The 12,870-nt window shown below is 40.6% G+C and overlaps 1 protein-coding gene across 6 annotated transcripts in view; it reads right to left on the bottom strand.

Annotated features, from left to right (window-relative positions):
* arap2 (ArfGAP with RhoGAP domain, ankyrin repeat and PH domain 2) overlaps window positions 1-12,870 on the bottom strand; it is a 191,371-nt gene that overhangs the window by 171,464 nt on the left and 7,037 nt on the right. For all 6 annotated transcript variants that reach the window (XM_047386376.1, XM_047386380.1, XM_047386375.1 and 3 more), the window contains exons 2-5: window positions 11,244-12,097; window positions 6,646-6,719; window positions 885-955; window positions 506-570 (exon numbers count right to left, since the gene is read on the bottom strand). In XM_047386376.1, coding sequence (XP_047242332.1) covers window positions 506-570; window positions 885-955; window positions 6,646-6,719; window positions 11,244-12,034 — 1,001 coding nt within the window. In that variant the 5' untranslated portion in view covers window positions 12,035-12,097. The remainder of the gene's footprint in view (window positions 1-505; window positions 571-884; window positions 956-6,645; window positions 6,720-11,243; window positions 12,098-12,870) is intronic.

Below are 12,870 nucleotides of genomic sequence, written 5' to 3'. Positions count from 1 at the left end.
GTTTCTGGAGGATATCCTGACATGATCAAAACTTGTTATCAAAGCTTGGCATATATGTTAGTTAGCGATGCTTCATGATGCTGTTTGCTCACTAATGTTCTCTTACAAACCTCTAAGGCCTTTAGTGGACAGCTGGTATTAGTATGAAATGTACATGCGGGCTCAGTTTACTCTTTAGGTAACTTCTAGAGGGCAATTTGTTTTTACTGGATTTTACAGAAGCATGTCACACCTTTCAGATTCAGATATAAAAAAAAAACAATTTAAAACCGTCGATCATTGTTCTTTCATTTTACAAATATACATCACTTATTGTTGGTCTTTCAAATAATATCTTGATGAAATACCATGAAGCATATGGCTATTAAATGAAAGAAATGTGGAAAAGCTCAAGGGGGGTGAATACCTCCACAATGCACTGTAACATCATTACAATGTTTGATGCAGGGAAGACAACTTTATAATTGTCGCTTGTGTGGAAGCAGAATCACATCACCATACACACCTCTTTTTCTTCTGTTTTATCTGGGCCTTAAAGCCCGTCTGCAACCCATCTTTGGCCCCTTTTTCCTACGGAGAGCAGCAGAGATTAGCATCGGACAAAAAGATAGCGTCCATCTTTCAGCAGGACACCCTTATCAAGTTGGTGCCCTAAACTATTTTAAGTTTAGTAGCAGGGTGACATTTCAATTAACCTCAGGGGGCACACTGAAACAAGCACATTTTCCTCTCTGCTCACGGTGACATCATTAAAACTGCAAAGGGAAGTTCAGTGCGAGTGTGGCTGAAACAGCAGAGATAGTGCTAAAGATCTGAGAAACGCTCGTTCCTCTTTGCAAAGCTGCCTGTCACTTGTCCACGAGTGGGAGTGCAAGCCATCTTACCGGAGCTGAGCCGGGGTTGTTGTAGAGGAATATTTCACTGTTGATGGGCGTCAAGGTCTTTTGAAGGGGAGCTAAAAAGGAGACAGAAACAACACAAAGGTGGCTTTGTCAAAGTGTTGGAACTAAAAACAAAAAATGCTGTGAAGGTTTAAAACGTGGGGTTTGAAAGTGAGCAGCATAACCGCATTGTTCCAGTTGAATTTCAAATCACTTAGATGTTATAGGGCTTTTTCATTCAACCAACTCATTGATCTGAGTAAATGTCTCAGCCCTTGAACCACGCAGGCACAAACCAATTAAATTTTTTTAATGCCTCAGCGTGCCTATCTCTCTGCCTCGGCCCTCTTCTGTACGCTAATAGGAGTGTGATCCTCCTCGGACCGTCTCAAACGAACAGAGTCACTGCCAAGACTGTTTTCTCCGTCCTTTGTTCCTCCAGGAACTGTGGTCGGCGGAAAGCGAGGATAAAGAAGAAGAAGAGAGAGAGACTCAAACCAGACACTATTAGTCTCGAGACCCAGAGCACCAGTGTGTAGGCCGCTTCCTGTCACTGTGAAAAATGACACTACACCCTCCTGAGGACTGTGAGGGCCAGAAGTTGTCGCCACAGGGCCAGACGTACACACACACAAACATCGGTGGATGGACAGATACGCTTTCAGGCTTTACAAAGATTGAAACACCCTCAGACACTTAAAGATGCCTCGAGACAAACAAAGATATAAAAGGCAAGAGAGCCAAATGAAAACAGTGACACATAAATGTTGATATTTTTAATACCCAACAGAAACCTTTTTTTTTTTTTTTTAGCAACTATCCTGGCCATGATAGAAGGGCATAAAGGGCATGTACTCAGTTTTGTAAGTTGTATAAAGAGGTCAGAATGCTTGATAATGGACTGCACTGCAATAATGCAGCCCTCTCCACACACAAGCTTGGTGGTCAGATAGCGACCATCAATCACCTTCTATCAGCCGACCTTCAAGCTACTCATGGGTCCCTCTGAGAGCCCCAACAGACACCACTGCACTCTATTGCTGTCTATTCCCCTCTACTGTTCTCTCAGAGGCTTTGTGTCTGCCATGTGCCTTTGTTTCTCTCAGAGGCTTCTTTATCTGCTTCTGACCAGACTTTGTTGAGCAGGAGTCTGGGTAACCTCGACGGTATCATCAGGCTTGGAGTTGGTGAGATGATGAGTTAAGTCGGGGAGATGCAGGTCACTTTCTAATTAACACTTGTTTCTGACGCTCTCATGCTGAATGAGGAGGTCATAAGATTAGACAAACAATTTATTGGTTCGCTAAATTTAGAGGAGAACAACACCAGAAATGTGAAAGAAGGTATCAAGTCAGGACATGTTACTGTTATACATTTAAAATGCTGTAAACTTTATCACTGTTATAGCTGCTGTCACATTGTTTAATATCTTGGCATCCTAGAATATTGAAAAACTAAATTTAATAAAAATTAAAAGGATTTTTGTGTAACATATAGTGGTTCACCAGTTCTGAATAGTGCAGGTGTATTGGAATCAAGAGTGTGGAATTCACAACGTGCTGCTACATTAGGATGGGTGAAATTAGTTTTGCTGTGAAGTCAGTTTCATTTTAGTTGTTTCCATATTTAAAGGATCAATTCATATTTTTGTCTGGCAGAGTAATTTCAGTCTGTTCCAACTCTCACCTTTGGCCATGACCGAAAGGACAAGAACCGTCATCCGGTGGCGGCTATGAGTAGAGCCACAGCTCATCTGCATCAAAAGGAGCTAGGATGATGTTACTGGTATATTTCCTTAGGGGTCTCTACTAGATTTAAACATGTATTTTCTTTGATAAATGATGGCAAAGAGGGTTTTTTTTTTCATTGATAGTGTATTATCTAACAAAGAAAATAATTACGAATAAACAAGAAGATGTACAAACATTGCTTATCATGTACACCTTTAATTTTAAATAGTATTCATATGTACTCAACAGTACTACCTCTATCAGCACATTGTATTCTAAAAAAAAAACAAAATAGAAATAGACCAAAATCTGAACCAGATGGTCAGACCAAAGGAAAAAAAAAAAAAGAATCTGATCTCGATCAGGAAAGGCCTGATTGCTTCTCTAGTCAGTCAGTCAGTCAGTCATTTTCTACCGCTTATTCCATAGTGGGTCACGGGGGAGCTGGTGCCTATCTCCAGCAGTCTATGGGCGAGAGGCAGGGTACACCCTGGACAGATCGCCAGTCCATCACAGGGCAACACACAAACAACCATGCACACACTCATTCATTCACCTACTGTATGCTTCTCTAGTAGTAAACCAAAAACAAATTCGAACTAAAAACCTACAACTTTTATTCCAGTCATCCATTGTATTTATTTTTTAGATTTGCTTTTGTTTTGATTAACTTTTCAGTTATTACATTTTGTTCTTCCTTTAGCACCACCTACTAAGCTTCCCCAGAATAATTTTGAGTATCATCAAATACAGGTCCTTCTCAAAATATTAGCATATTGTGATAAAGTTCATTATTTTCCATAATGCAATTATGTAAATTTAACATTCATATATTTTAGATTCATTGCACACTAACTGAAATATTTCAGGTCTTTTATTGTCTTAATACAGATGATTTTGGCATACAGCTCATGAAAACCCAAAATTCCTATCTCACAAAATTAGCATATTTCATCCGACCAATAACAGAAAAGTATTTTTAATACAAAAAACGTCAACCTTCAAATAATCATGTACAGTTATGCACTCAATACTTGGTCGGGAATCCTTTGGCAGAAATGACTGCTTCAATGCGGCGTGGCATGGAGGCAATCAGCCTGTGGCACTGCTGAGGTCTTATGGAGGCCCAGGATGCTTCGATAGCGGCCTTTAGCTCATCCAGAGTGTTGGGTCTTGAGTCTCTCAACGTTCTTTTCACAATATCCCACAGATTCTCTATGGGGTTCAAGTCAGGAGAGTTGGCAGGCCAATTGAGCACAGTGATACCATGGTCAGTAAACCATTTACCAGTGGTTTTGGCACTGTGAGCAGGTGCCAGGTCGTGCTGAAAAATGAAATCTTCATCTCCATAAAGCTTTTCAGCAGATGGAAGCATGAAATGCTCCAAAATCTCCTGATAGCTAGCTGCATTGACCCTGCCCTTGATAAAACACAGTGGACCAACAACAGCAGCTGACACGGCACCCCAGACCATCACTGACTGTGGGTACTTGACACTGGACTTCTGGCATTTTGGCATTTCCTTCTCCCCAGTCTTCCTCCAGACTCTAGCACCTTGATTTCCGAATGACATGCAGAATTTGCTTTCATCCAAAAAAAGTACTTTGGACCACTGAGCAACAGTCCAGTGCTGCTTCTCTGTAGCCCAGGTCAGGCGCTTCTGCCGCTGTTTCTGGTTCAAAAGTGGCTTGACCTGGGGAATGCGGCACCTGTAGCCCATTTCCTGCACACGCCTGTGCACGGTGGCTCTGGATGTTTCTACTCCAGACTCAGTCCACTGCTTCTGCAGGTCCCCCGAGGTCTGGAATCGGCCCTTCTCCACAATCTTCCTCAGGGTCCGGTCACCTCTTCTCTTTGTGCAGCGTTTTCTGCCACACTTTTTCCTTCCCACAGACTTCCCACTGAGGTGCCTTGATACAGCACTCTGGGAACAGCCTATTCGTTCAGAAATTTCTTTCTGTGTCTTACCCTCTTGCTTGAGGGTGTCAATAGTGGCCTTCTGGACAGCAGTCAGGTCGGCAGTCTTACCCATGATTGGGGTTTTGAGTGATGAACCAGGCTGGGGGTTTTAAAGACCTTAGGAATCTTTTGCAGGTGTTTAGAGTTAACTCGTTGATTCAGATGATTAGGTTCATAGCTCGTTTAGAGACCCTTTTAATGATATGCTAATTTTGTGAGATAGGAATTTTGGGTTTTCATGAGCTGTATGCCAAAATCATCCGTATTAAGACAATAAAAGACCTGAAATATTTCAGTTAGTGTGCAATGAATCTAAAATATATGAATGTTAAATTTTCATCATTACATTATGGAAAATAATGAACTTTATCACAATATGCTAATATTTTGAGAAGGACCTGTATCTCCTAAAAAAATCCACCTGGCAAAGATCTGACACAGAGCAACATCATCATCACTTTTCCTCAGAGTCAAACGTTGTATCATCTCTGGAAATAACAATCACTATTGATCTTTTGTAGACTTTCAGCTTGGAAATGCAAGACACGCACTTCAGATAGTCCTGAAATTAATGAAAATTTTATTTTAGATTTCTAACCTTGTGTTTGACAGACCTATGGTGGTACAGGTAAGAATCAGAATAAATGGGATGAAATTATCTTGACAGTGTGACTTAAGAGAAAAGAAGGAAGGTAAGTCCCATTTTCTCTTGCATTTTACATGCTATGATTTGACTGAAAGTACAAAAGCTACATATACTCTTAAAAAAAAAAACTAATAACACTAAATGCTCACAGATTTAAAAATAGTAAATTTTCTTTCTAAATCCTGGAAAACAGGGGTTTAGTGTGATTTTCTTACGATATGTTTGCACCATGGTCATACCCAGTCAACAAACAGATTAATAGTATTTTTAGCAAACAGCCTTAACAAAGCTGCATATGTAATGCCACACCTTTGGGATTCTGTATGTGGGCCACTCATATGCAAGGACTTATGTTGGGCTGAAGGGCATCAGGGCTGTTGGAGAAATACTAAACAGAATATATATAATATTTTTGCAGAGGTGGGGAAGGACAAGATGTAAAAACTAAATACTTGCAAGCCTCCAGCAACACGTTTTGACTGAATATTTTCTTCTCTGAGACAACACTGCACTTTTTTATGTATCCTCACGTCATTGTGGAATAACCTCTTCAAATGTGCTCCACAAGAATCGTATGTCAAATAACATCTTCCTTGCCTTGCCTCGATGTGAAGAGAATTTTTACTTGGTAGTCGAGACTCGAGCTCCCCATGTCCCTGCTCTGGGACCTCCTTGGCTTCTTCTGCTCCTCAGTCTCTCTCAGCCTGTTTTGCATCCATCTCGTCCTCGTCTCTCCCAACCCACTCCACTGTCTCGCATTTCTGTCTATTCTCACTTCCTATTTGTTCCACATGGACAAAAGTTGGCAAAACAAGCCCCGCCAAGAGACTACAGAGTTATAGTAAAAGGTACCTATAAAAAAAAAGGTAGAAGGAAAAAAATAAGAGCCAGAGGGCAGATTAAGTGGGAAAAATTATCAGCATAATGACAAATAGTTGGTTAAATATAATATAATATGGTTAAATACTGCCCCATAAAGGCTGACATGTTTAAAGTTGTTTTGTTATATGATCATAATCTAGAAAACCATGTGCGTCCCCGACTGGGGATACCTGGGTAAGCCAGATAAATTCAGCAAGAAAAATACTTAAAAACATATGTGCACTGGTTGCTCTACAAGCTTGTGTGTTGTTACCAAAGTTAAACAACTTCTAAAAAACTTTGGAGAGCTGCGCGACAGGAATCCAGACTAAGGTCTCCCCCGAGGAAGAAGATATGAGAGAGAATATGCCCGGCGAGATGAGCGCTAGGAACCAGGGTGCTGTCTTCTCCCGCGACACAGGCTCCGAACACCCCCACCGCACCCACGTTCTACCCTCGTCTCTTCTCCCCGCTTTCATTCGGGCAAACAGCAGCACCGCTGACTCCACTGCTGTATGAAATATTCATAGCAGAGATAAAGGGGATGTAGCCGAAAGTCTGTGTGTACCTTTCTGTATGCCGTTTGCACCGGTGGGACACTCTGAGCCAGTTAGTTGTTCATGGCTGGTTGTTTGTGCACTCCTGAGGAGGAAGCAGAATCAGTGGATTAGAACCAGCGGTGCAGCACGTGGGAAAAATAGTTAACACCATGTAAGCATAAAAGACCTTCAGAGAAGTGGAAAGTTTTACAATTTAAAGGCCTAAATAAAGTACAGAGTGAAGGGCATACAGTTCTGTGGAAAACATAATAATAATTATCCGATTCTCTGTTGGTTTAAGTTTGAAAACAATGAAGAAAATGTATGTTTCCTACTTTAAGGTTATTTACAGTTTCATGAAAAAGTAATTACCCCCTAAAAGATTTCTGCTATTTTTTTTTACTTTTAGTTACACTTAAGCCTAGTCAAAGTATGAACCTAAATCCAATTGAGACGGTATGGCATCACCCTAAACAGGTAGCTTATTCTCAAGAACCCTCCAGTATGGTTTAAAAACTATTTTATAAAGAACGGTGGACGTAAAAGACATTGCCAGTCATCACAAATGCTCAATAGCAGTTGCTGCTGCCAAGGGTGGCACAAGTTATTAGGATTGTGGGTATTAGTGCTGCAACTAATGATTATCTTGCGAATCGATTAACCTGTCGACTATTTTTTCAATTAATCGATTAATGATCAGATAAAAAAAGGAGCTTAATAGGAGCTTTTTTAAAGAATTTGAACCCGGTGAAGCTAAAGCTTCGCCACTTGAGGAGTTCTGGATATAGCATATTTACAAAGGTTTTTCATCTTAAAAACAATTTCCATAGCAATATATATAGTTTTTTGCCTAATTACTGTTCTGAATAGGTAGTGTTAAACTATAAAGAAACAACTCATATTGTGCAATAATGAAGATCCAATTTCTTTTATTATTGTTAGCTGTTCTGTATTAGATTTTGGTGTTGATTTTCTGATGTACTTCAGATCACTTTCTGTTTGCATGACCAAACTTGATCCCTCAAATACTAGCCTAATATCTAGCTTAACATCTAAAATACATTGCTACCTCGGTCTGTGACTACAAGGTATCATGGGCCTGTAGAAGCAATAGAAGCTGTAATACTCAGATTTCAAACACCATGACTTCTTGTTCATTTGAGGTGTTTGTGTTGGCATGCTGTTTCTGGTTTTGCTAATGGCCAAACATGTTCACAGGACAAATGTACAGCCAAGCTGCAACAACAAGCAGTAAGAGATTCTAACTATACGATAACTTTTGAGAACAAAAGACATAGTTTTGCTTCTTTTTTTTACAAAACATTTGATCCTACAACTGCAAAAATATATGTACTTTAAAATTTATGCAAATGTTATCCGAAGCATGTACAGGGGTTGGACAATGAAACTGAAACACCTGGTTTTAGACAACAATAATTTATTAGTATGGTGTAGGGCCTCCTTTTGCAGCCAATACAGCGTCAATTCGTCTTCGGAATGACATATACAAGTCCTGCACAGTGGTCAGAGGGATTTTAAGCCATTCTTCTTGCAGGATAGTGGCCAGGTCACTACGTGATACTGGTGGAGGAAAACGTTTCCTGACTCGCTCCTCCAAAACACCCCAAAGTGGCTCAATAATATTTAGATCTGGTGACTGTGCAGGCCATGGGAGATGTTCAACTTCACTTTCATGTTCATCAAACCAATCTTTCACCAGTCTTGCTGTGTGTATTGGTGCATTGTCATCCTGATACACGGCACCGCCTTCAGGATACAATGTTTGAAATATTGGATGCACATGGTCCTCAAGAATGGTTCGGTAGTCCTTGGCAGTGACGTGCCCATCTAGCACAAGTATTGGGCCAAGGGAATGCCATGATATGGCAGCCCAAACCATCACTGATCCACCCCCATGCTTCACTCTGGGCATGCAACAGTCTGGGTGGTACACTTCTTTGGGGCTTCTCCACACCGTAACTCTCCCGGATGTGGGGAAAACAGTAAAGGTGGACTAATCAGAGAACAACACACGTTTCACATTGTCCACAGCCCATGATTTGCGCTCCTTGCACCATTGAAACCGACGTTTGGCATTGGCATGAGTGACCAAAGGTTTGGCTATAGCAGCCTGGCTGTGTATATTGACCCTGTGGAGCTCCCGACGGACAGTTCTGGTGGAAACAGGAGAGTTCGAGGTGCACATTTATTTCTGCCGTGATTTGGGCAGCCGTGGTTTTATGTTTTTTAGATACAATCCGGATTACCACCCGAACATCCCTTTCAGACAGCTTCCTCTTGCGTCCACAGTTAATCCTGTTGGATGTGGTTCGTCCTTCTTGGTGGTATGCTGACATTACCCTGGATACCGTGGCTCTTGATACATCACAAAGACTTGCTGTCTTGGTCACAGATCCGCCAGCAAGACGTGCACCAACAATATGTCCTCTTTTGAACTCTGGTATGTCACCTATAATGTTGTGTGCATTTCAATATTTTGAGCAAAACTGTGCTCTTACCTTGCTAATTGAACCTTCACACTCTGCTCTTACTGGTGCAATGTGCAATCAATGAAGACTGGCTACCAGGCTGGTCCAATTTAGCCTTGAAACCTCCCACATTAAATGACAGGTGTTTCAGTTTCATTGTCCTACCCCTGTATTTAACAAATACAGAAGAAACGGCTGTTAAATGTAGTAGTGGTGGTCAAATTTTTCTTGGGCAGAATTGAATCCTTTTTTGCTACTTTGCTCTCTCTAACGTAACACAGATATACAGTAACAAGCTGATGTTCGATAGCCTGAATTTGGCTACTTTACAGACATTCCGTTCATACTGTAACAACTGTGGTATTAAACCAGCGTTACTGCATTATTAGTGATGATGATGGCCTTTAAGTTTAAACACCATGACTGTTAGTCATATCCAACCATGAAGACACAAACTGATCTTCTCATAGGTAGAGAAATAGTAAAGGAGGCTTCTTTTAGCCAGCTGACTTGCAGCTTGCAGCAATACGTTGGGGGCAGAATTTGTAATATTAGAATACATTTTTACTACAGGTGTCAGGTTTTGGGGTTTTTCTTGCAAAGCCTGTTTTTTTCAGAGTAATATCCTCTGGCTTCAATAACAGCATGGCCTATATGACATGCAAACTGTGATTTGTTTTCAACTCTTGCACTGAAGTTGTGACCATTAGAAATCTTCTCAATCCTAAAACAAAACCTTTATTTCCCTTTGTTAACATGTTCAGTGATGGCCTGGTAATATCAATGCATACCTAGAGTTAACTTTACAAAAATAGTGTATAATCAATTAAATCAGATTCTGATTATGCAGTAACTACATCCCGAAACCTAAAGAATGTGACTGTTTAAAAAAAGGGATTATAAACAGAAATTTGAAGTTGCTTCAAAATGTTTGCCTTTACTGGCTTTGCTTTCAAACCTCTGGCCTGTAGTGTGCCTTGATACTGATAACCGGCCCATGCCTGCTACACTTCTCTTTGACAAAAACAGCGATTGTTTATGACAATCTATCTAAACTATGCATCCATCTATTTTCTATGCCTGATTCTTCCATATGGGGTTGCGGGGAGCTGGTGTCTATCTCAAGCGGTCTACGGACGAGATGCCGAGGTACACCCTGGACAGGTCACCAGTCCATCGCAGGGCAACACAGAGATACGGAGCCATGCACACACCCATTCACAGCTGAGGGCAATCTAATTAATTTTCTGATTTAACTGTTATGAACTTTAAGATTTAAAATAGCTCCTGAGCCCTGTAGAGTGTGAGAAGTAGCTCCTGGTTCACAAGCAGTGAAACCTTTGCTTTAAGTGGTCAGCCATAGGAAATGTCATTGTGGTTTCATAATGCGCACAGTCCTGTTTTGGAGTGCTTGAATGACTGTCTAAACTGACAACTAGGCATGGGTAGGTGTCAGATTCTCATGGTATGATAAGTCTGGGTAATAAAAAAAAAAATTTAAACTCTAAGTTTTTAGATATTTGCACAAAAATGTAAAACTAGATTGCATAGCATGATAAAAATCACTTATATTTGAAACACAAAAACAACAGCTACTCTTACTGCTGCTAAAATAACATATTGGCTACTACAATTATAATAGATATTTTCTTCTTGATTTGTCTTGACTTGAGACCAAAGCAAAAATAAAGAACAAAGCCACATGAAATGTAAGAGCATTTTTCAGGTTTCAGTTCACCAGAATATTACATCTTTCTGCTTGATCACATGATTAAAAAAGCAGTACAAGCATCACAAGCCAATCAAGCTTATTTTAGTTTGGCTATCCCCTCAGGTAGCCAGTAGGGATGGGAAATATGGACTTAAAATCGTTTTACTATATTTTGTGGTATTTATTGCAGTCATGGTAAAAAGTATTCGTTAGACTTTTGGTCCATTAATCTAACTGATAATGTTTAGGTTTAAGACCAATTACGCTCTCTCTTAGATTGAGTACTGCAGCTATGCTGTAATTGCATTCAGTCAAATTTTGAGCATCTATTATTGCTCTTTTGGAACAAACATTGGAAAAACAATAAACAGTCCCACTCATACTATGTTTTTGGGGGTTTGTGCACATGGTAAAGAGAAAGCAGTACCTGTTCAGAGGCAGCATAGCAGTTTCACTGGGGATTTCAGGAACAGGCCGGTGCCTTAATCTGTAGGACCGGGTAGGTCTAGGACCTGCTGGTTGTGCCTCATAAATTGAGTTTTCAACCATTTCACCATCAAAATGCTCTTGGTCTTCACTAAGTACTGGGAGGAGGGAATCAAAGTTGGAATGACACTGCTCTCCTGAAGAGACTTCCCAATCAGATGATATTTCTGAGGTAGGAAGGGATTCGTTGCTGCTGCTCGAGAGCATAGAGGCAGGAACACTGGTACGTGAGGACACAGATGTCTGAATAAGCTGGAGGTTACGTGAAGCAGGCACAGGTAGAATGACATGGCAGCGATCTGGAAGTTTCTCAGGATCTAGTGCTAGTCCTGCTCCTGCAGGCAAACTCTGACTCCCTTCCAAATTATACTCCCTATTCTCCTTCGGTTGGTTGCGCTGATAGGATGCCCCCCTGTTTCTGTCCTTTAGGAAGATATGTCTTGGGTACAGTGGTGGCTTCCTTTGATCTCCATCACTCTCCTGACTTTCGTGCTCACTTTTGCCTTTCTCTCCACCCTCCTTCTTCAGCCCTAGTGCCTCCAAACTCCGAAGGATGCGTTTACGATGGCCGGTTAGTATCACTTGAAGTTCCAGGAGTCGCTCATCTGTGAGACCCCTGCAGTCTTCCACAACATGAAATCTGGCCTCTTGGAAAAAGGAGACGTACTGCGGCAAACGGAGGGTTAACAGCCACTCCTCAATACTGCCTCCGAGTTGTGGAGGTTCCAACATGGCGCTCTAGTCCCTCTTCTGAAGAATTAGTAAGACATATAGAGCAAGGAGTCCACCTTCACACTGTGGAGACAAACAAAAAACATTAACAGATGTGTGACGCAAAATTTTTTGTTGCTTCTTGGAAATGTTTTCCATTTAAATAAAGATGTAGCTACAACAAATGGGATTTTTCTTAAAACTAAATGATCAAATATCATATAATAATGCAGACCGATAACTATTAGCATGACTGCAAAAGTCTAGTTGCAACTTAAAAATCCAGTGGGAATTAGTAACTGTTAGTGACGAGGCTAACTACTGTTAGCATAACAAGACAATGTATCAGTCAGCATTTTAAGAACTCCAAAAACTATAAGAACATGGTCAGAAATAAATTAATAAAATATTATGAGTATGACTGGTTCACAGCTATCAGGCCGTTGCAGACCTGCAGCAGCCATTTTGGATTTTAGGCCAGGTTTGGTGGGAAACGTCCAACTTTCCCAGCTGGAATTCTTCTTAAATGGATTTTCCTTCAAACTAAATGAGCAAAACAGGCTAATATAATAATATAGACTGATAAATATCAGCATGATTGCAAAAGTCATTTCTGTGGGAACATGATTTTATCTAATCTAAATCAACAAAAAAAACATCTGGGAAACCCAAAGGAAACTTTCCAAGCTGGAATTCTGTGCAGCAATTTAGTTGATTTATCTGAATCACTTGTCTTCTAAGACCTGTGATTGGTTGTTGCAAAAGACAAATAAACGAAATGCACTCCTGGTAATCAGTAGAGAGAAATGAACCGATCATAGAATTTTGACAGGATTGAGAAATGTGTAAGTTATGCT

This window comes from Girardinichthys multiradiatus, chromosome 14 (assembly GCF_021462225.1).
Source record: "Girardinichthys multiradiatus isolate DD_20200921_A chromosome 14, DD_fGirMul_XY1, whole genome shotgun sequence".
NCBI lineage: Eukaryota > Metazoa > Chordata > Actinopteri > Cyprinodontiformes > Goodeidae > Girardinichthys > Girardinichthys multiradiatus.
The sequence above is the reverse complement of the archived record's forward strand: the minus strand, read 5'-3'. Positions and strand labels throughout refer to the sequence as shown.